Consider the following 25,099-nt stretch of genomic DNA (forward strand, 5'->3'; position numbering starts at 1 on the left):
CTCTCTGAGCTTCATTATCAGAAAAATGAGAAGCAGAGTCCCTTCCGTTTGTTAGACAAACTTTTGTATTCTTCCTTATCCTCTTCTGCATGAAAAAAATGTCTGATCTTCAAGGACAAATATTCTGTAGACAACATCAAATCACTACAAAATAAAACACTGCAAATCTTGAATGTTACACCTGCCTCTTGACATTTCCTGATTGCTGGGATAAATATACTACTTTTCTGCCTGGTGTGCAGTGAATAATTCATTTTCCACAAACACTCTACTGTCTCCAGTTTTTAATACCTTGGCCTTCTGACACACTTTTCTCAGAATCAGTTCTTTTTGCTGATATGATTGCATCTTTAGTAATATAGGTCTTGGCTGCTTTTATTTGGAGCTATATTGTATGCTCTTTCAGTTAACAAATCCTGCTATGGAACACCAGGCCAGTTGCTTATTTGTACTTTCATAAAATTAATACAGTCTGTTCTTTCCAGTTTCTCTGGTACAGCAGAAAAACTCATGTTTAACCTGAGTGCGCTGTCCTCAAACGTCACCATTTTTTGAAACAGCTCTTGTTGAGCAGTCTCATACTTAGTGAGCCTTTTCTTCATTTTAACCTTTGATTTTTGCTGTTTTATCAGTTCATCTGAATAGCTTTTCAAGGCTTCTTCCATTTTTAGAGCCTGGTGTTGTTTGAGTAGATATAGTCCTTTAATGATTTGCTTATTTTTATCAGCTCTGTGTACATTTGATTTATTTTCTCCTGTAGATTACTGGAATCCATACCTTGCACCAAAGCTTTGAAGTGCTTTTTGCTGAACAACTGCAGGATTCTTCCCAGTCACTGTTTTCTCTTCTTTTCTAGTTTATTTTCTTTCAGATTCTCTACATTTCTTTTTTGCTGGCATCCAGGCAGTGTACTTACTAGCCAGTAGCTCAGTTTTCTGAAGGTGGCAGAGTTACTGGCACCTATCTCTCATTTTCTTTCTTCACACTTGGAGAGCTGAATTTAAGGTGTTGATCAGTGTGTAGCAATCATGGAAGTAATTGTTTTCTTTTAATGCCACTGCAGCCTCCCAGCAGTTGTGTTTGCTCCTAGCCACAAAATGAGATGCATCTTATTCGTCTGTAAAGTTTCAGAGCAAAACTTGAATAACTCCAGTGCATCAGTTAGCTATAACTCTAGTGTATTAGTTAGCTACAATTTACCTGCAGTGTTTTCTGGAGTAATAACAGTACCTTTTTATACAGTTGAGCTTAATTTGATTGTTCTTACCTGTGGTATATACTGTATTTGAGAAACTATGATGTTTATCAGGAGATCTAGGCAAGAAAAAACTGTGAATGTGTACCACAAATTATTAAATAGTTACTGCAATTATCTGGAACTGTGATATCATTTCTCAGTAAAGGCACACAATTTCTCACCCTCTACTGTCATTTAAAGCTGCTGTCAAGGACTTCTTTGCACATTGTTAATTAGAATTTCATTGTTATCAGCTACATTGCAGTACTTTAGAAAGTAAAATGTGTCCAGGAGGAGGAAAGCTAAATAAACAGTATGCAGACCCGTACTTCACATGGTTACAGTTCCACAATGGAGATGCTTCTGAAGGTTGGCTTTATCTCTTTGAAACCCACAAATTATTTCTGTCAGTCACCTTGTGGAGTTGCTTAACAGAGGCCAGCACTGCACTGGTAGTATTTGTTGTAACTTTTTTCAAACAGTATTTTTAATACATTTAGTATGACTTTGATTATCTCTAGCTGCAATGAACCTTCTAATGGATGAAGCTAGATGGGATAATATAAATTGCAAGTTCAAGGTACATGTGGTTATAATACTTGCTGGTATGATATAGTATTCTGCATGTCTAGGTTCAATTCCCAGTAGAATATATAATTCCTCTGATATGGATTTCTACTAATAGATTGCCTTATTACACACAATTCTTAATTGTTTTCTGAGATTGTGTTTATTTTGTTTGAGTTAGTCATTTTTGTATGGCCTTTATTTTCCTGGAATATGCCAGTCTAGGGTAGATTGTTCTGTATTGTGAGTGTGCATAAAATTGTTAGTAAGTATATCTTTTTTTACTAAGTGCACAAGAATGTCTGAACAGCTATATTCTGGTGTTTAGGAGACACTGGAGCAGTGCTGCAGTCAGGAAAAATATACCCTACAATCTGAATCACTTTGTACGTTTTTCTTCTACCAGTGGCCCAGTCAAAAACTTACTAACTAGCTTAAAGCTCAAGGTTTCTTCTTGAGTGGTTTGAGAAGGTGGCAATTAGGGATATTTATGTGGCATCTGCGTTAGTCAAGAGACCTCTAAAGATTTAACTTTATTTTACATATTTAATGTGATTTATCAGTCTTATGGAGTTAATGTGCAACATTTTATTTATTGTAGATGTTTATACTTCTGTTACCTCTCGTGTGGTCCAACTTCTGTCAGGCGTGATAGTCATGACATTTCCTTGAAACTGAGAGGTGTTCCTCAGAGTTCAGTCTTAGAAGAACCATTGCATTTCTCTCTATTTATCAATGACAAAAACCTGCGGAAAAATCAGTGTTCCTTCTGTACTCTTTGCTTTTTGCTTAAGATGATTTCTGCATCGTTGTCATCATCAGTGTATTGTCTTCCTTATGAGAGAGCTTTCTGTGTGTAGCATGTTGTTTGATCTCTTGAGACTTTAATCTTCATAAGAATCACACTGAAAGAATGACTTACAGATGTTCACTGCTGTGCAATAAGTGCAAGCCAAACAAGAAGCTAATGACTTTGAAGCAGGCTATCATATTTAATCATGTTTAGTTTTTTTTGTAGATTTCATTAATTGGGGCAGGATTGCAGAAGAAATGATCCTATATGGTGACAGGAGAGTATAAAAAAGGTTAAAAATTAAAAGGGAAACAGTTTCCATAGTCATTGCTTACTTGACTACTAAAAATGAACTTCCAGGGAGTGCTGTCACCTGGTAATGGAAGTTTAAAAGATATGAAGTGATGACCAGAATTATACTAATCTTCTGGTACACTTTCTTAATTTTTTTTTTTTTTTTTTTTTTTTTGCCAGGGTAAACCTCAAACTGCATTGCAATACTTCAAACAAGCCCTTCAGACAGATCCCTTGTACTTAACTGCTCTTCATCAAACCTGCAATTTATACCAGCAGCTTGGAATGATAGATGCTGAATTAGGGGCCCGTGATCTCTTATGCAGAGTAAGTTTGGTTGCATTTTTGTCTTTTGATTAATGTTCTAAGACCATGTAAAACTTCAGATATGAATACAAACATAACATCTGGAAAAAAGAACAAGCTGCAAACACTGCATGTCATACATTTAGAAATTATGAGCAGGCATAAACTTTCTTTGTCACTTAATGGGTCTAGGAACATATACTGCAATGGGGAAAACGTTATGCAAATATGAAATGAAGTTTTATTTTGTAGTGATTTGATGTGTTAATACTGAAAGTAATATAACCTGACTCTCCAGTTAAAGGAGCTGGCATTGTCTTTATTGTCTTCCTATACATAATACTAAACTTTAAATATGAAGACATCATTCCTTATCACAAAGGGGTCCCATAAATAAACAAGCAGAAACAAAAGTGATAGTGCATTTATTTGTTTGTTTGATTTATTTATTTTAATAAGTCAAAGTCATTCCACATCAGAATAGTGATAATTTTCAAGTAAATTAAGTGCACATATTATTCCAGTGCAGATATTTAGTTGGAACAAAAGCCAGGCTGTTGAAATCAGTAGATAAATACAATAACTGTGCATTCATTCCCTATACAGTAATCATATTCATACCATAAAACATAGTTACCTTAAAACTGGACAGCTTAATAAAATATTTCCAAATGGATCACTAGTGCAGAAATGAAAAAAAAAAACAGGCAGAGTTATTAGAGTAAGTATATGATGGTTATTGTTAGATCACTGCTGCAGTAACCATAGCTGTATGATTTATTTCCTACATAGGATACAACAGCTGGCCAACTTCCAAAGCTTAAGGATACCTTCCACACACTCAGACCGTTGACAGCTCAGCTGGAGTAAATCAGTGATCTGAGCTCAGTCCTTCAGAGCTTTCTTGTCACTGGAAAGCACTTTTCTGACTTTTTCTTTTGCTAGGAATTTACATTTCTGGACTGTCACATGGCTCTTCTGGCAGTTAAAATGTGGTTATTTTTTACCTTTAGTGTAAACTTTGTTTTTTTTTTTTTTGTCTACTCTAATTTTTCTTAGTAAAAGTTTTATAAATTGTTTTTAGGGGCTGTGGCAAGTGTAAGCCGTACTTGGCAGGGTGTTTTTAACTGTTACCGTCAATTTTACGTTGATTTTGGTGCTCTTTTTTTCTCAAGAGTATCAAGGTGCAGGGAATCTGGGCATCACAGCACCCGTGCAGATACAGAAGCCTGAAAGAAATGATGGCTCTGATAAATGTCCTGAAAGCTCCTAATCAGCTTTGGTTTCAGAAACTCTCTTAGCAGTGACAGACAAAATCACTGTGATTTCACCCGCATCTTAATACCCTGTTCAGTCTCAGCCTCTCCACAGGATATATGCCCATAGAATGGCGCACGGCAATGGTGGTCCCGCTACACAAGGGTGGGGACACAACTGACCCTGGGAACTACCGACCAATAAGCCTGACCAGTCTGATCTGTAAGGCTACGGAGCAAATCATTATGGAACTCATAAATGGAGAGATTGGGAACCTCCAGTCGCTGGACCCCACACAGTTCGGCTTTGTCAAGGGCAGATCATGCCTCCTGAACTTGGTGGATTTCTTTGAGACAGTTACTCAGGCTATAGATAAGGGAAAGGAGGTACACTCTGCTTACCTTGACCTTGCTAAAGCATTTGACACCATTCCCCATTCAGGTATTATTGATAAGCTCACTAGCCTGGGCATAAACCCTTATGTCACAAGATGGATTGCAAACTGGGTTTCAGACAGATCCCATAAAGTAAGAGTAGCGGGATCTATGTCCGAATCCAGACCAGTGACGAGTGGTGTGCCTCAGGGCTCTGTCCTGGGGCCCCTCCTGTTTGGCATATACTTCTCAGAAGTACAGGCAAGCATGGAAGGGCTGTGGCTGACTAAGTTTGCGGACGACTGCAAACTGGGTGCTATAATAGAGTCTCTGGCCGACATGGAGATCCTCCAGAAGGGCCTAAATGAGACTGATGCATGGTGTCAAAGCCATGGTCTCAAGCTAAATGCAAAAAAATGCGTAGTAATCCCCTTTGGAAAAAACAGAGTACCCGCAAACTACAACATAGGAGGTAATCCCCTGAAATCTGAAGAAGAAATAAGGGATCTAGGGACCCAAGTAGATAGTCAGCTTTCCTTTGATAACCATGTTGCCAGAGTGGTTAGAAAATCCTTCTATGTGACCCATCTGATCACAAAAGGGTTCGCATCAAGATCTAAGGATGTAATGGTGCCCCTCTACTCTTCCTCATCAGACCCATTATTGAGTACAATGCACCAATTGGAATGTACCTGGCTAGACATCTCCAGCAGCTGGAGAGACCACAAAGGTACCTAACCAAGAGGATTACTGGCCTCAAACAGTTGCCCTATGCAGCACGATTGAAAAAGCTAAGACTGTTCTCTGTTGCATATCGCTTTCTCAGAGGCGATCTCTGTCTAACGTACAGAGCCATGTCCAACCCAGAATTGTTGAGCATGCTCCATCTTAGCAAAACCAAATCTACTCGAGCTACACGCTCTAGGGATATAAACCTCAACACAACAATGAATAGAACATGCTGGAGGGATAGATTCCCTTCGCAGAGACTTCCCTTACTATGGAACAGGGTCCCGATCTACATAAGACAGAACCCCTCACTATCACTCTTCAAGAGAAACCTTGATGAGTGGATGGGTAACAGAAAGTTCACACCGGGGATCACACCAACAGCACTACTAGATAGGGGCCAAGGGTACTAGCTGCTAGTACAAGGGTCCAGGGAACTACTAAAGGGGTGGTGAATACCACACAACGTGGCTGGGCTAATATATGCCTTCGGGCAGATAGCCCAGTACCAACCTATGAACCTATGTAGCATGTATGCAAGGAGGAAGATGATCTTACCTGCTCTGCAGACTGGCCATGATTGCCTGAGACATATCACTTCAGTACAGTTTATTTTTTCAGGTAATTTGCATCTTGTCAGAGCACAACACAGTAGCAGACATTTTGACCAAATCTAGGCTAGATCTTCCCAAGTGGATGTCACACCAAGAGGTCTTCCTACAGGCAGTTAATTGGTGGAGAACTCCTCAAATAGATCTGTTAGCCTCCAGTCTAAACAGATAGCTGAAACTCTTCTGCCCCATAATACCTTGCAAAGAGGCCTGGAAAGACCAAGGCATTCTCAGTTCCTTGGTTGGAAATATTTCTTTATGCCTTTCCCCACCCCTTTGCCTTATTTCCACAGTCCTTCAAAAGATCACTTGTGAATCTGTTTTGGACAGTATGGCTCTCCTTTCTCATGTAGCTGGCCAGGGGCAATTACTAAAGCTTCCTCCCAGAATGGGCTTACTCACACAGGTCAGCGGATCTTTGAATCATTCCAGAATTCAAAATCTGTCTGACTGTATGGATTGTAAGCTTTTGTACCTTTTTGTAAGGGTGTGCAGTAGGTATTGGAAGCCAAAAAACATGCTATTAGAGAATCTTATTTATCCAAATGGAAAAGATTTTCTGTTTTGGTGTCAAGCAGAGGACAGGACACATCTCAAGTGGAGCATGTGTGGCTCTTCATTGTCAGTATATATTTAATTCTGACCTTGCATACACTTCGATAAAGGTACATCCATTTCAACATGTCTGCCATCAGAGTCTCCTTTTTCATCTTTTACTCAAGTCAAACAATTTTTAAAGGAGATTTTACTCATCAGCTTACCAAGACAAAAGATTGCTTCTTGTGATTTAAATTTTATTTTGGAAAAGTTAAATCTAAATTCCTTTGAGCATGCAGCTAGGTCTTCTCTAAAGCTTCTAACCTGGAAAATGGCTTTACTAATAGCTTTAACTTCTGCTAAGACAGGTGTCGTAATTACAGCATTTATGTCTGTTCATCCCTCTTTTGATCTTTTACAAGGACAGGGTGAGCCTTAGAAGTTAACCTTCCTTTATGCCTGAAGTTGTTTCTGCATTTTATTCTTAAGCATTTTATATGACTTCCTGTTTTCTATAGCTCTCATAACAGAGATAAAAGGATTCATCGTAATCTGGATGTTCGCAGACAACTGAGATTTTATATGGATGAAAACTAAAGACTTCAAGAAATCTAATCAGCTTTTTGTGTCTTATGAAGGTAAGAGAAAGGGACAGCCATTATCTAAGCAGGCTTTCCCATTCCATTCAGTTCTGCTATTCCAACCATGGTGAAAATCTGCCTTAGAATGTCAAGGTTCATTCTTTTTGGGCATTTGCCATATCTGGGCCATTCTAGAAAGGTGTGGAATCTAGATCTGTGCTAGTAGCAGCAACTTGATCTTCAGTTCATGTTTTCCCAAACATTACAAGCTGGATTCTATTTCAAGAGCCAAAGCAGACTTTACCAGGGCTGTTATTAAGGGAATCATGTAATGTGGTCCTTCTCTATCCACCCTTTCTTCTTCTTCTTCTTTTTTTTTTTTTTGCAAACATCTTTATTAAATTTTCACATATGACAAAGGCAATCTTACATTTATATAAATGTAAAACATACAAAATGATACCACTTAGTTGCAGATTACATCACAGACATCATTGAAACAACGGTAGTTGTAAACATTATACATCACTTATAAACCATTCAGTAATTGTCGGTTAAGAATTTTATGGCTCATTCAAATCCTGCCTCTTAAACCTTGTTCCTGCCCTGCATATATTGTTCCCACAATTCCCATTTTTCCTTATGTAGTTTGCTCCTTCCCTTTTCTAAAGATCCCAATTCCAGTTGTTTTATCTCTGTTACTATATTCACTACATCTAGTAAAGTTGGTCTGAACTTTGATTTCCATTTTCTAGTAATTGCTTTTTTGGCAGGAACCATAATTAGACTCAGCAAGGCTTTATTATGTCTAGGCAATTCCAATTTTGTAGCATAACTCAAAAAAATCATCTCCCTAGTCAGTCCAGTCCGCTTACCCAGCATATCTGACAGAGCGGTCTGCATGGAATCTCTAAAGTCTAACAGCTCATTGCACTCCCAAAAAATATGTTCCCAGCTACCTCCTTCTTGCCCATCACATTTCCAACATTTGCTATCCACCTGAGGAAAAATTGTTTGGAGTCTACTTGGGATATAAAAATACCTATGTAAACACTTCCAGACAAAGATCCTAAATCTTCTAGACTTTGTTGCATATTTGGGAGATATAAATATATCCTCCCATTGTCACTTTGTGAATTGCTTATCTAATCTCTCTTCCCAATCCATTCTAAGCTCCTCTGATTGATTCTTATAATTATCATGCAATATTTTATATACCTTGCTCATTATTCTTTTTTAACGGCAGCTTCTGTTTTTGATTCTATTAAAAACTCTACCAGTGCTGGTCTTTCATTTAGGTGAGCCCCCTATTTCTTCCTCTTTGCCTATACTCTGATAACAATCCTTGATAGGGAAGGTAATCTCTGACCTGCAGTCCAAATAAATTTTTGGCCTCTTCCCATTTTATTACCTTTACCATTTTAGTTATTTGCTCCCAATACATTGATTCCTTTGCCAGTTTTCTCCAGTAAATTCCAGGTCCCTCTTGCCTATTATCTGTATGCCTGACCACAGTCATCCCTATCCGCAAAATTTCTTTTCTCTATTCTCGTGCTGGTTTGGTTCTTAGAATACTCCCTGCTATTTTATGAAAATTATACTCTGTATGATTTTGGTTGTTCTCCTTAAGACTCTGCATCCAAAATCCCAATCTCTCATTATTTCTTGATCTTCCTCCCTGTGTCAGCATCATTCCTTTCCATTCCAAATTATAGTTTTCTGCTTGTGCTATGTATAAAAGCCTTAACTGTGTTGCTGTAAAATACACCCTCAAATTAGGTAATCCTAGTCCGCCTTGTTCTAGTGGTAGAATCATCTTATCCCACTTGACCCTTGCTGTCTTCCCTTCCCAGATATAATCTTTCAACTCTATTTTAATTGCAATCTACATCTTCTCCTCTGGTTGATAGAAGTGTCCCTGACCTGTGTATAAGACTAAATGGACTAAAAACAGTTTAACAGTTTATCTTAGTGTCTGTATCCATATAACAAAACTTCCAGTTTCTCAGTTTTTGTATTATCTTCTGTTTAGTCTCTTCCAACATATCTTTAGCTGTCACCATAGAGTCATTTCTAATCCATACTCCTAAATACTTAAAAAGTAAAAAGCTAAATCTATGCAGACAGTTAGACTTCTTACAGGTCCAGCCTCCGAGGTTCAGTCGGCATCGCCCCTCCAAGCACTGGAACTGTCCTGCCCCCTCCAGGCCAGCTCAGCTCAGACCCAGGGGAAGCAGACCCCCAGACAGCAGCCCCAGTGAATGCAGAGATCTAAGCAATGGAGTTCCTCCTCTTCAAAAACAGGGATTGCAAAGCCACCCCCTTATGGTAAGAACTCACAATGACTACACCTCCCCCCTCACCTCTGCCCACCTGCTTGTGCCCCTAGGAGGAAAACTCTCCTTCCACGCAAGCAACTGGGCCACTATTACCAACGACCGATGGGTCCTCAACATCCTGTCCCAGGGATACAAATTTTATTTCCACACACTGCCAACCCCAAAAGGGTTCCCAAATCTTCCTCCAAACCAGTGGGCAGAGGCCAAAAAGCAAGTCCTTTCCCTGCTGTCCATGAGGGCAATACAGCATGTTCCTGCAGAACAGATAGGCCAAGGTTTCTACTCCAGACTCTTCCTGGTACCCAGAAAAGAGGGCACATGGCACCCCATCCTCGATCTATCCATTCTAAACACCTTTCTGGTGATACCAAAATTCAAAATGCTCACCCTCCAGCAGCTTCTCTCAATGCTTTTCAAGGATGCTCGGTTAGCCACCCTAGACCTACAAGAGGCCTACCTACACATCCCAATCAGGGAATCATGCAGGAAAAATACTATGTTTTAGGGCAGGAACTATGCACTTTTAGTTCTCTGCTTCCCTTTGGCTTATCCACTGCTCCCAGAGTTTTCAAAAAATGCCTGGCACCCGCCATTGCTTTTTGCAGACAAATAAATATTCAAATACACAAAATGAAATAAAATGCACCAAGTTAACACACAAACATGCATTTATTCAAACCAAAAATAAAAATGGTTAGTGCTTTCACAACTACACTAGTTGCTTCATCAGACACAGTAGTTTAACATATTGCTTATGTAGAAGAATATGCGTTCTGTAGAGGTTAAACAAGCTGACAAGGGTGGAGGTATTGTAATACTGGACAGAGTCCTTTATATTTCTCAAATGAGAAATTTGTTATTAAATACACAAGTATATCAATGTATTAACAAAACGATGGTCAATGGGATTATAGATAGGGTGTCTTTTTTAATTTTTGATCTTTTAATTACTAATTTGATGATGAATCATTATTTAAATATTTTACTACTGAGAACCCTGTTATACTAAAAATACATGGTCTACCGAAAATGTATAAAAATGCTGTTATTCCACCCATGAGACCTATCGTATCTGGAACTGGCTGGAGCACTGAGCCATTGTCCATTTTTGTAGAAGGAACTTTACATGTTTTTTTAGATGAATGCTACACTATTCTTCAAGATACTAAGATGTTTTTAGAATGTCTTCATAATAGAATAATGACTCTGGGACAGGGAGATAACTTCATTTTTGTTACCATGGACATAGAATCGTTGTTTACTTGTATACCTAATTTATGGGGAATAGTGAATAGATGTTGTGACAATAAGAAAATTCAATTAATATGTAGTCTTTTGGAGATTATTTTAGAAAATAATGTATGTGTATTTGAAAATGAATTTTATTTGCAAAAGGTTGGTGTAGCTATGGGCACTGCATGTGCAAATAGCTACGCCAACTTGGCATTGGTGTGCTGGGAACAACTTTCTATATTTACTGATAGTAACCCCTTTTTTGCACAAGGGTTGTGGTATGTCCATTTTGTTGGTGATGTTTTTATGTTATGGAAAGGAAATGAGAATGAACTTAAGAATTTTATAGATTATTTACATAGTACTACTGAGTTTTTAAGATTTACTTTTAATAGCTCAGATTTAGAAATTGACTTTCTTGATGTTAAAGTCAGAAAATCTGAATGTAATGAAATTATTAGTAGCATTTACCAAAAACCTACTAGGAAGAATGCATTATTACACAAAACAAGTATGCATCCTAGGCATATTCCTAGAAATACACTGAAAGGACAGGTATTTAGAGTTCTGCACCTACATAATAAGGATGATGATGCTAAAGCAGCCCTTGCAAATTTGAAGTTAGAGTTTTTAGATAGGGGCTATGCGACAGGAGAGACAGACAAGACTATCACTGAAGCATGGAAATTAAGAAGTAGCAGATGCAGACCTTATTATACAACTATGATAGATAGAGAAGACAGAAATACTCATACTTTAGACACTAATCATTTTCGAGCAGTTTTTCAATACTCTAGCAATGTTAATGAATATACGAAGATTATAAATAGAAATTGGCATTTACTTCAAGAAGTACCAGAGTTGACTAATATAATCAGTGAAACTCCGTTATTTTCTTTCAGGAATAACAAGTCTTTAAAACAACATTTATGTTATAGAACAGAACCTAATAGATTTGATTTTTGTACAAGTGTTGGTACTTTTCCATGCAGACGTTGTACTGCATGTAAATATATTAATAGCAACAAGACATTTTTTTCATCCTCTTATGTAAATTTACTATAACCAGTTATAGCTATGCTGATTGTAGGACTGCTAATGTGTATTTTTGTTTGTCAAAAATGTTTTGCAAATTATGTAGGAAAAACTAATAGGGTCCTGAAAGACAGGATCCTTGAGCATGTTAGAGTTGTAAATAATTGTAAAGAGACAAGTGTACTGGCAAATCATGTTAGAAAACTGATTCGCCTCATACTTTTAAGTTTTTTGTTGTTCAACATGTCCCCTCAAATATACGGGGAGGTGACTTGGAAAATACTACAGAAAGCATAGAACAAAAATGGATTCTTAAGTTGAATGCTGAGAAATGTCCTGGCTTGAATGGAAATAGTTCCTTAAATCCTTTTTTAAAAGCCAGACCATTGAAGCACTAGAATTATTATATTATTATATTTCTTTAAGTATTTTATTTAATTTTACGTATCTGTTTTATGCACCTTGTTTTTACCCTGAGTCTTTCGTATTCTTTTTGTTTAGATTTTAAATATTGTTTCTATAAAAGTAGAAAGTTGCTAGAATGACAGATTTTGCATTATTATATTTTCTGAAGGATATGAAGTCAGAAACTCAACATTTTAACTAAGTCTTTTATATATATTTATAGTAATGTTTTAACCGTTTATTAGTATATTAATGCATATTTATTTATGTTTTTATGTATATTTACATTTACGTATATTTAATGTTACACATTTATAAGCATTGGAACATGTGACTACTGGATTGTCAGCTGACTTTATTGCATCTTCTATATAAGCTTTATTATGTTAAACTACTGTGTCTGATGAAGCAACTAGTGTAGTTGTTAAAATGCTAACCATTTTTATTTTTGGTTTGGATAAACGTATGTTTGTGTGTTAACTTGGTGCATTTTATTTTATTTCACGTATCTGTTTTATGCACCTTGTTTTTACCCTGAGTCATTCGTATTCTTTTTGTTTGGAAAGAAATATTCAAATTTACCCATACTTAGACGATTGCCTGATTCAGACAGACAGTCAGGAAAAGCTGTTACAGCACCTGACTTTTGTAATGGACCTACTGACCCTCCCTAGGATATACTATCAATGAAAAGAAATCAAAACTAGTCCCCACACAAACAATTGTATTCCTGGGAGCAAGCCCTGGACACAGCATCCCAGATGGCATTCCTTACTCCAGAAAAACAAGCCTAACTGACAGGCTACTTTGCTCAACTAGCCACCAGAACCCAGTCAACTGCAAGGAAAATCCTACAAGCTCTAGGGTTCATGGCTTCCTGCATTCTACTAATTCCATATGTCATACTGCATATGAGGAAACTACAATGGTACCTAAAAAGCCTTTGGTGTCAACACTCTCAAGACCTGGAAACTCTCATACCAATGATGCCTTGTCTAAGGAAAGATTTTCTTTGGTGGACGGCAGCTTGCTACCACAACAAGAGACTTCCCTTCTCACAACCTCACGCCGCCCAGATCCTCACCACAGACTCATCAGACTATGCCTGGGGTGCACACCTGGATGGCAGGTGCATTCAGGGTTACAGGAGCCCAAATCAAATACATCTGCACATCAACCAAAAAGAGATGTTAGCTGTCCAGCACCCCCTGACAGCCTTCAGACCCCTATTCTCCCCGGGGCCTCTACTGGTCAAAACAGACAACACCACAGTGATGTGGTATATCAACAAGCAGGGAGGGACTCACTCTTATCCTGTCTGCAGGCTCGCCATAGCCTGTTGGCACATGGCCTCCGCCATGCAGCTACTCCTGCTAGCACAATTCCTGCCAGGCTGTCTGAACTCTCTGGCAGACAACTTAAGCAGAAACCTGCTAGACCCACATGAGTGGCAGCTAAGACCACAGAACCTTCACCCTTGTAACCCAGAAATGGGGCACCCCGAAGGTCGACCTCTTTGCCTCCCACTCCAATCATCAGCTCAGAAATTTCTGCACCAGGGACCCTCACAGCAAGGCCTGGAAAGTGGATGCTGTATCCTTCCAGCGGGTAAACCTCTCGGTCTATGCATTTCCCCCTCTACCACTCGTATCAGGGGTACTGCTCAAAATAAGGGAGGAAAAAACGAGGGCAGTCCTGATTACCCCAGACTGGCCATGGCAGCACTGGTACCCACTGCTGTGCAGCCTGTCACCCCTGCCACCTTGGCACCTACCTCAGATCCTTACACTCCTGACCCAGGGAAATGGAGAATTCATGCATCCCCAATTGCAGACCCTCAACCTGGCAGCCTGGCTTATTCCCTGACCACCCCTCAAGCTGCCAGCCTAAGCAAACAAGTCCTAGATGTTATACTTGTGGCCAGATGCCCCAGCACTAGGAAATCCTATGCTGACAAGTGGAAAGGGTTTTGCACCTGAATCCAGGCTAAGGGAGCCGGAACAGCACAGCCCTCCCTACCTCTCATCCTGGATTACCTGGCAGACCTACTACACAGGGGTTTGTCCTGCTCTTCTATTAAAATTCATGCCTCGGCCAGCTCTGCTCATTGCAGCACAGAGCCTCCTCTCTTCTCACACCCTCTCATCAAACAGTTCCTAAGAAGGGCTAACAACTTAAGGCCACCCAGAAGAGCTCCTACCCCAGCTTGGGACCTTAACTTTTTGTCGGAAAGGCTCACCCTACCCCCCTTTGAACCTGCAGCTTTAGCAGAGTTAAAATTTCTCTCTTGGAAAACAGCCTTGCTTCTGGGCATCACTTCAGCTAGAAGAGTATCAGAGCTACAAGCACTCATGGCTGTAGAGCCCTTCATCATTTTCCATGCTGACAGAGTCTCACGCAGGGCTAGCCCATCGTTCATGCCTAAAGTGTTGTCCAGTGTGGCTCTCAACCAATCCATACATTTGCCCACCTTTTTCCCTAACCCACAAAACAAGGGGGAAAGGATTATGCACTCTCTGGATGTGCACAGACAGCTCAGATTCTATCTGGACAGGACTAAATCTTTCAGAAAAACTGATCAATTGCTAGTCAGCTTCGCAGCAGGAGCAGAGGGCAAGGTCATATCCAAACAAACAATCTCCAAATGGATAGCACACTGCATCCATTTCTGCTACAGACAGCATGAGAAACCACCCCCAAAGGGGGTCAGGACACATTCCACCAGAGCAACCTCCACCTCTGCAGCCTTTCTTAGAGGGGTCCCCACCAGGGACGTCCTGGAAGGTGCAACACGCACATCTGTTCATACCTTCACCATGCATTACCACCTGCCTATCTTCTCCAAATCCAGGGCAGGCTTTGCCACTGCAGTCTTGCAGGGCATCCTAGCCAGCCCACAGTCTTCCTGACTGCCTCCACCCTTTTCTTCAACTTTGGAAATCAACCCAAATGTGATGACTGCAACAGTGAAACACAAAGAATATAGTACAGTTGTGTAAACTTACCGTAAATGTAGATGTTCGTGTATTCACTGTCGCAGTCCTGGTTTTCCTCCCTACATCCCCCTGGTCTCTCTCTCTCTCTCTCTTCCTCTCTCCTTACAGAGATTTTTTGGTGTTTACTTTCTACTGGTTGTGTTCTTCCACCATAATCTAGCTTCCTATGTGGGGGCTCCTGACAGGGCAAGAAAAACTGATGTAATGGCATTGGCTGCCTGACTTTATACTACTGACAACCTGTCATGAGTCCTGGAGTGACAGCAACCGACGCAGAAGTACTACGCCTCTGGTATTCGGGCTGACTGAGGGCTACCCCTGGCAGGATAACCCAAATGTGATGACTGCCACAGTGAATACACTCGAACATCTACATTTATGGTAATTGTACACAACTGTATTGTACTTCTCCTCCTCTTAAAATATTGTTAAATAAAACCTTCCAGATCTTTATCGGTCCCCCCCCCTAAATTTCAAACTTCCACAGGAATACCATCTATTCCTGGGGACTTTCTTGTAGATTGGTTATACATAGCCATTTTATCTCATCCCTTCCTATCCTAACTGTTAGTAATTGAGCCTCATCTACCTCTAATTTTGCATATTCAATTCTTCATAAAGATTTCTATTTTTACCTTTTCTTGATTTCCATATTTCTCTTCTTTATACAAATTTTCATAACATTTCCAAAATATTTCTAATACTTCTACAGGGTCTCTTGTTATCTTCCTTGTTATAAACACACCTAGGCTTGGTGACTGCCCCTTCCACTTTCTGCTGCCTGAGTTGTTGTGCTAAAAGTTTTTGTGCTCTAGAATTATTATTAAAAAACAGTTGCCTAACAGCAATCTTTCTAACCTTGTGCATATTATCAAAGTAACCCCTTATGTTCTGTTTAGAATTCTGCAGTTGCTCCTTTTCTTGTTCTGAAAAATTCCCCCTATTTTGTAATACTTTAACATTTGTCACTCCCTCTAAATAATTCTTGTTACTGTTTAACCTTATCTCCCTTTCTTTTATTTCCAGCCTAGTTTTAAACTCCACTGTAATTTTATCCCACTCATTAGCTATGTTTTCAGAAGATAGTTCTATCTTCTCTAGTAGCTCCTGAACTAATTCCACATCCCAGTCCTTAAATTCCTCTCTTTTCAACCAGTAGGTGGGAAAGCACCAGTGTCTCATAGGATCATAGGAAGTTACTAGGCTACAGGCCCTGAGGCCCTTGTATACCTAGCCAAGAATTTAGCCCATGCATAGACAAATCAGCACCCGATGCCCCTGTCCATCAGGGACACAGGTGGAATCCCAGGGATGTATTTTCTGTTTACCATCCAGTTATCCAGGTTGTGCTTAAAAAGGGGTAAAGAGGTACTCTGCTTGACGTGGAGAGGGAGTCTATTCCACAGATCGGGGAGTCTCTAGGACACAAATCTGTCATGCTAACAAGTCCTGTTGATGTCACAGACCAGGTTGAGCCCGTGTGTGTGGGTTCCTCGAGTGGAGCTCGACTTGCAGATATGCAGCAGTCCCATCAAGGCAGGGTCCGAGATTGCCTTGTATGCCAGACAGAGGTCACCTCTGAGGAGTCTGTATGAAACAGAGTAGAGGGATAGGGCTTTTAGTCTGTCTATGTATTATAGATTTTTGAGACCCTGGATTCTTCTGGTGAGGAGCCTCTGTGGTCTCTCCAGCTGCTGCATGTGCTTTGCAAGGTATGTGCAGAAGGGGTTGTTGTACTCAATAATGGGCCTTATAAGGGAAGAATACAGGGATGTTATGACCTTCTTGTCCCTGGATGAGATACCCTTACTTATGAGGTGGGCCATGTAGAAAGCTTTCCATATAATGGAAGCAACATGGTGATCAAAAGTCAGCTTGCTAGCAATCTGGGTGCCCAAATCCCTCACAGCTGACTGCGTGCTTAGGACGTTGTTGTTAATGTTATAATTTGTGGGGACGTCAGTCTCCCCAAAGGGGATGATGATGATGCATTTTTTTGTATTCAACTTGAGGCCATGTTTGTCATTTGTTTGGGTGAGACCCTCTTGGAGGATGTCCACGTCACTAGGGGAATTTATGAAGGCACCCAGCTTGCAGTCATCTGCAAACTTGGTCAGCCATATCCCACTATTTTGGCCTGCACCTCAGAAAAGTATATCCCAAATAACAGAAGCACCAAGACCGAACCCTGGGGTACACTACTCGATACTGGTCTACTGCTTGAGGTGGCTTCTCCTGTTTTGAATAGCTGGGTTCTTTCATTGAGCCAGTTAGCTACCCATCTGGTAACATATGGATTGATACCTAGTTGAGAGAGTTTATCTGTTATGCCCGAGTGGGGAATAGTGTTGAAGGTTTTGGCCAGGTCAAGGTAGGCGGTGAGCACCGTCTTCCCCTCGTCCATGGCTTTGGTGACTGTCTCAAAAAAGTCGACCAAATTTAACAGACTTGACCTCCCCTTGACAAAGCCAAACTGTGTGGGATCGACTGTTTTGAGGTTGCCAATGTCCTTATTAATGAGGTCCATGATAATCTGTTCCATGGCCTTGCAGATCAGGCTAGTTAGGTTGATGGGTCTATAATTTCCCAGATCAGTGGATGCTCCACCTTTGTGTAAAGGGATGACAGTGGCTGTCCTCCACTTAGCTGGGACAAAGCCGGTACTCAGGCTTTGGTTGAATAGGGCACCTAATGGTGCTGCAAGTTCCTGCTTGAGTTCATGTAGGATGCAGCGTCGTATGATGTAGGGTCTCACGGAGGCTGTATTTTTTGCCTTTGAGAGAGCAGTGATGACCTGATCCCTATATATAAATGGAAGGGGGCAGGTACTGGGAATGTCTTGGTTTACTGATTGGGGGCAGTGGGGTGAAATTTTCACTGAATCTGTTAGCCAGCAAGTTTGCTATATCTACAGTATTTGCATATGTGGTGTTCTTGACCACCAGTTCTGAATAGATCTGGGTGCTACCTTTGAGATTACAGACATATGTGAAGAAGGCCTTATGATTGTCTCTAGTAGATGTGCCAATTTGGGCTCAAGGTTTGCTTTGGAGGATTTCACTATTGCGCATATTTGCTTGTTTAGGCAAAGGAGAGATTGCTTCCAGTTGGGCACCTGCTCCTTCTTGGTCCCGGTCAGCAATTTTTTTCTTTTGGTTTAGAGTTAATTTATTGCAGATGCCCACCAGACAGGTGTACTCTTCCTTGCGGAAGACGATTTAGTCATGTCAGGTATTCCTCATTCCATGCATTTATGTAAATGTTTGTCTAGTAATTTGGTATAGTTTTGGATACTGGCGCCAGTTCCTAGAGAGGGAGAGGGGGCTGTGAAGCTGTTTACACCATCCCTCAGGAGGCTGTAGTCCGCATTGGAGATGTTTTTTTGTTTGACCCTAGCTAGAGGGTGGTCGGGGGAGATGGTGACTTCGAAAGTGACCACTGTATGGTCGATTCTAACAAGGGAGGATGATACTGCAGGGATGCTGTAGTGGTTACTCATGTTGGTTAATACCAAGTCCAAGATAATATCACCTCTTGTGGCGGTATTGGCTAGCTGTTCCAAAGCATTTGCATTGGCAAAATTGAGGAGTCTCTGGGCATTTGTGTTCTGGCATGAGTAGTTCTTCCAGTCCATGTTTGGGTAGTTAAAGTCACCCAGGATCAGGGTAAAGGGTTGAATCTTGATAGATTCGAAGAGGTTTAGATAGGCAATTTGAGCATTTTGAGTCAGATTTGGGGGACCATCTACCAACTTATGCTGTCAGAAACTGCCTCAACGTGTGCATACAGGTAGCCTATAAACAGGTGCAGAATATAAAATACTTCAATTCAAGTGACTTCATCTCCACAGTCAAACTCTACAACTGGAATATCCTAAAGACCATGGCAGTAGATAATGTAACTCATTTCAATAATAATTTCATAAGCATCCCCAATAGCCATGCACCACTCATAACTAAGAGAATCAGGCCAAACCCTGAAGCCTGGTTAACAAAAGACACCAGACAAATACTTCTTTCAAAGAAACAAAGCTTGGAAAATATGGTTTAAAAACAAAACCTACTGTAATTTCCAACACTTAAGGTACTTATGAAATCTTGCAAAAAATTTGTTAAACAACAACAAAATCGTATTTCACCAACCTTAAGTCAACACACCAAAACGATCCCAAGCAATTTTGGTCCTCTATAAACAAACAACTACACACCGGCAAAACTACTCCCACACCAACAACCAGTAACAACCCAGCAATATAGCCATCCAGTCCAACTCCCACTTTATAAACTCAGTACCCTCTTTTACTAAACAAAGCATGCCCACCAGCCTCACTATCCCAACCACATCTAATAACAGTGCTATATCCTTCTCTTTCCAATTATTCCCAACTAGCACCATAAAAAACAACCTTAGCAGCAGACAGCCTACCAACAGAGTTCCTCTCTATGCTAATTAAGTGATCCATAGCATAAAACCATGTTCCAACCATCTGGAAGAAATATTTCATAATTCCACTCCACAAAGGTGGAAACTCCACTGACCTATCCAACTAGAGACTCACTGCTATACTACCACCACTATCAAAAATATTAGGAAAATTTATCAACTCCCAGCTCCTCAAATATGTTACCCAAAATAATAATCTTTCATTGACCCAACAAGACATCCGCCCTAGCCATAGTACTATTAACTTTACCAATGCTATCAACCACAATAAAAGTAATGGTAACCTAGTACCAGGACTCTTCTTGGCTCTGTCAAAGGCCTTTGATACAGTTTCCCATTAAAAACCTGCTCAGTGAACTCTTCTCCTTAGGTCTAAATCAATCATCTCTGGTTTCATAGCTATTTCACAAACAGACAATTGGTAAAATGGAAACAAGAATTCTCCTTTTTCCTTCCAGTCAGAGTTGGTCTCACAAGGATCAATACTGGTCCCACTTCTATTTTATATATATTTGTAAACAAACGCCATATCATCAACACCTGCACCACACCACATAGAACACACAGCCCTCCAGAACACCCACCATCACAGCCCTCACATAAAAACACAAACCACACACCTACCTTCGCTGAGGCTTTCAATAGAAATCTACCCAAACAGCAGAAACTTCCAAGGCAGAAATGCACTTGACCACCACAACACAGCACAAACCACAAGACACATAGCTCACCTACACAGTGTGCCTCTTCAACCTAAGCCCCTAAGGCAAAACAGCTTGCCCAATACAAAAACCATAGGTGACTCAATAGTGAGGCACACTGATGTCCCACTCACTAGGTTGAATAAGGAGAAGGTAACATTCAGCTGCCTATCAGATGCCAGAATCTTTCACACAACACACACCACTCAAGTCACTCCGCAACAAGTACAAGTATGACTCTGTTATTGTCCATGTGGGTGTGAATGACCTGTGATGCACCTCCCTGGACTACATGAAAAGAGACATGATGGAGCTCTCGGATTATGTGGCCCAGGCAGGTATGACCCTAGCCCTGAGCAGCCTCTATCATCGCCCAGAATGATACCGCAGTGCAAACAGAAAATTATTGACTTTAACAATTGGCTACATTTCTGGTGTCATTCTAAAGGGAACCAGCATCTGTCTGCTTGGGATGACATGATTGACAGACCTCGATGCTTTGCCAGGGATGCCCTGCATCTGTCACCCCTGGGTTTCCGGGTACTGGTTAAGGCTCTTGCCACCCATATAGTGCCTTTTTTAGGCAGTGCACTAAAGATCAAATTACCACCGTAACAGCTATAAGTAAATGGAATCTGAGGGTCATGCTGCTCAACGCTAGAAGTCTAAATCTCAAGATACACTAGCTCGAAGCACTCCTCAAAATGGAGAACATTTACATTTGTGCTGTAATGGAGACCTGGTTTAAAGCAGCAGAAAGCACCCTGCTCTATGAGACTATAACTCATTCTACACCTTCCAACCCCAGAACATGGACTGAAGGCTCTAAAGGCAGTGGTGTCTCCATATTCATAAAGAATATGCACACCTCCGGACTAGTAGCCCAGCATAATGCATCTGAGATACTCCAGGTACAACTGACACTGGGTAAGACAGCGATTCAGGTATTAGCCTGCTATAGGTCCCCAACCATGTCCCAAGACTCTCACTCCACATTCCTAAGCACCTCTGGAAACTATTAAGATCCAACCCAACACTCTCATACTAGGTGACTTCAGCTATCCCTCCATCAACTGGGAAAACTACACATGCACCAGTCCACTGGCCCTACGCTTCCTGGAATTCATTAGTTCCAATGCCTTGACCAGCTCATTCTTACCCCCACTAGAGGAAGCAACGTCCTTGACCTAGTTATTACTAACATGGGCAACCGTTGCTCTACACCAATAGTCAATACCTCCCTGGTTAGATCCGACCACAAACTAATCACCATGGAAATCCGCATTTCACCCACACCCCCCGCAAAGGTATCCACCATGAAAAACTTCTCCAAAGCTGACTTTGGACTCCTAAAAACAGAAGTAGGTAACTTCACGGCACCCATGCCAATGGAAAATAGATGCATGATTGCCAAATCCTAGACCAATGCACTGTACGAACATGTGCATAAATGCATGGAACTAGCCAAACCCAACAGAACCAAGATTCTCTCCTCCAAAAAAAGAAAGGCAATCTGGTGGTCCCCTGCCATTAATAAACTCTACAACAGAAGGAAGAAACTGTTGCAGAAAAAGGTGAAGTCCCAAGACTGGAAAAAATTCCCTTAGCCTGAACAAAAAGTTGAGATCCCTCATTAAAACCTCCAAAGCCAGCTATGAAGGTAGAATTGCGGCAGATACTAAACACGACCACAAAGCCTTCTGTAGTTGTATCAAGAATCTCCATGGCAATACCCAGATTTGCTCTGAGTTACTGCACAATGGTACCTCCTATATTGAGCCAACAGATTTTGCTAACATGTTGGTTGACAGATTCAGTGCCAACTTTTCCCCTCTCTCCCCCCCAAACGACCAGTCTCAATACCAGAAGAATACCAGGCAACCAGCATTACTGCAGCAGAGGTTAAAGCTGCATTGTCCAAGGCCAAGAATATAGCTTCCATGGGACCCGACAATATCCCTGGCTGTGTTCTACATGAATTACAAAGTGAACTGGCACCACATCTGTGTGCCCTGTTCACTCACAGCCTCAACTCAGGCTTTGTCCCTACCAAATGGCACACTACTGCAGTCATCCCTCTCCATAAAGGAGGAGAGATTACAGACCCTGGAAATTATTGCCCCATTAGCTTGACGAGTCTGATATGTAAGGCTATGAAGCACATCATCATGGGCCTGATTAACAAGGATGTAGGGAATCTCCAAACTCTAGATCCCACACAGTTTGGTTTTGTGAAAGGTAAATCATGCGTGCTCAACTTGATTGACTTCTTTGAGTCAGTCATCAGAGCTGTGGATGAAGGTAAGGCAGTTCGTACAGCCTACCTCGATCTGGCCAAGGCCATACCATTCCTCATTCGGGAATTATTGATAAACTCACCAAACTAGGCATCAACCCCTATGTCGTTAGGTGGGTTGCAAATTGGTTAATAGATAGAACCCACAGTGTGAAAGTAGCGGACTCAAAGTCAGACTGCCGACCAGTCACGAGTGGAGTTCCACAGGGATCGGTCCTGGGTCCTCTCCTGTTTGGCATCTACTTCTCAGACGTCCAGGCTAACACGGAGGGACTCTGGCTGACCAAGTTCGCGGATGACTGCAAGCTGGGAGCCATTATTAACTCCCCAAGTGATGCAGATATCCTACAGAAAGGCCTCACTGAGACCAATGTCTGGTGTTGAAACCATGGCCTTAAGCTTAAGGCCAAATAAATCCGTCGTCATCCCCTTTGGGAAAAACTCAGTTCCCACTAATTACCATATCGGTGGGAGCCCACTGAATACTGAAGGCGTTATAAGAGAACTGGGGGACACAGGTCGACCACACCCTCTCCTTCGACCACCACATTGCCACTGTGATCAGAAAGTCCTTCTATGTGGCACATCTCATTACCAAGGGTTTTACATCCAAGAAGAAAGAGGTCATTATTTCCCTCTACTCTTCCCTCATTAGACCAGTCATAGAATATAATGTCCCATTTGGCATGTACCTCGCTAGACACCTGCAACAGCTGGAGAGGCCACAAAAGTACCTCATGAAGAGGATCCTAGGCCTTAAACACATGTCCAACATGGACAGACTAAAAAAACTCCAGCTATTCTCTGTCTCACATCATCTACTAAGAGGCGATCTCTGCTCGACTTACAAAGCCATGTCTGACCCAGCTGTGTTAGACATGCTACATCTAGAAAATCCCAATCCCTCCGCACCACACGCTCCAGAGACCTCAACCTCATTACCACAATCAACAGAACATGCTGGAGAAACAGGTTCATAATCCAGAGAGACTGCCCATGCTCTGGAATAGACTTCCCATACATGTCAAGCAGAGCACCTCACTGGCCATCTTCAAGAGGAATCTTGATGGGTGAATGGAAAATAGAAAGTTCACCCCGGGGATCACTCCAGTGGCTCTACTTGATAGAAGCACTGGGAACTAACATCAGGCGGCACAATGCCAGGGCACTTCTGTGGGCTAGGTTTGTAAAGGCTTCAGAGCCATTAGCTTAGCACACACTTATGAACCTATGAACAAAAAAGCAAATATAGTTCAGTATGCAGGTGATGCAACCCTCATCTGCTTTGCCACAACGCTATGTATCCTCCAGGAAGTAACACAAGGGTTTTTCTCATTTGCCGAATCTTGGCGAGGCACTGCAGACCTAATCCTAAATTCAAAAAAAGACTAAAATAATACTGTTTATACCAAAACAATTTAATACTCAATAATACAATTTCCATATTGTCTCCTCTGACAATACAAAAATTGAAACACTGCCAGAAGCCAAATTGTTTGGAGTACTCCTAGATGACAAACTCAGATACGACCAACATATTGTCAGAACTGTCCAGAATAGACCCACACACACGTGCACAAAAAAAAACCAAAAACTAGGCTTCGTATGTAGAGCTAATCTGTATCTTGTAACAGCAGCCTACATACTCCCATCTCTGTTGTATGCATCACAGTCTTCACTAATCTCACAATACCCTCAAGTCCAGACTTGATGCATGGTATAATAAAATAAGAGTCGCCACATATCCATCTTATAAAACCTACCACTGCACAGTCCTAAAGGACCTTAATTGGCTAGAACGCCCAAATCAGGTAACTTACTCTCAATGCACCACTGCCCACAAACTTATCTACAAGCCAGATAGTTGTCCTGCTCTAAAAAGTGTATTACTAACATACAGTAACAACAAAGCACTACACTTCAATAAAAAATCTTTCTAGCTGTAATTAACTCAAAAAAGCTCTGCCAGAAACTCACTGTATTTTTACTGTGTCTCAAAATGGTGGAACTTTATCCCACTATAGTTAAAACTTACAGAAAACAGCAAATGTAAAAGTCTTCTAAAACAGCATCTGCAAGGCACTTGGCTCTGCTCTTGCTCTACACCCAAATAATTTCCGATCCAGAAGAAAATACAAACTGCCATACCTCTGAGAATGATAGCTGTTGTATACTAAATTCCGATATGGTGATTATTGCATTTTCCCTTTATCTCCCTCTGTAAACATTTAACTGATTATATTTCTCAACTATCTACATCTACTGAATCCTCATTCTCCTACTACTTACTAATTGTAACCCAAATGTCAGTCATTGGCTTAACTTATTTATTTATTTATTTATTTTTGCATTTCTATGTGCTACT

General features: G+C 40.9%; 1 protein-coding gene across 1 annotated transcript in view; it reads left to right on the forward strand.

The window, feature by feature from the left end:
• FANCG (FA complementation group G) overlaps nucleotides 1-25,099 on the forward strand; it is a 1,917,581-nt gene that overhangs the window by 826,188 nt on the left and 1,066,294 nt on the right. Inside the window, exon 7 of the mRNA XM_044077386.1 lies at nucleotides 3,072-3,218. Coding sequence (XP_043933321.1) covers nucleotides 3,072-3,218 — 147 coding nt within the window. The remainder of the gene's footprint in view (nucleotides 1-3,071; nucleotides 3,219-25,099) is intronic.

The sequence above is a fragment of the Protopterus annectens genome, chromosome 1.part1 (assembly GCF_019279795.1).
Source record: "Protopterus annectens isolate FY-2018-M chromosome 1.part1, PAN1.0, whole genome shotgun sequence".
Classification (NCBI taxonomy): domain Eukaryota; kingdom Metazoa; phylum Chordata; order Ceratodontiformes; family Protopteridae; genus Protopterus; species Protopterus annectens.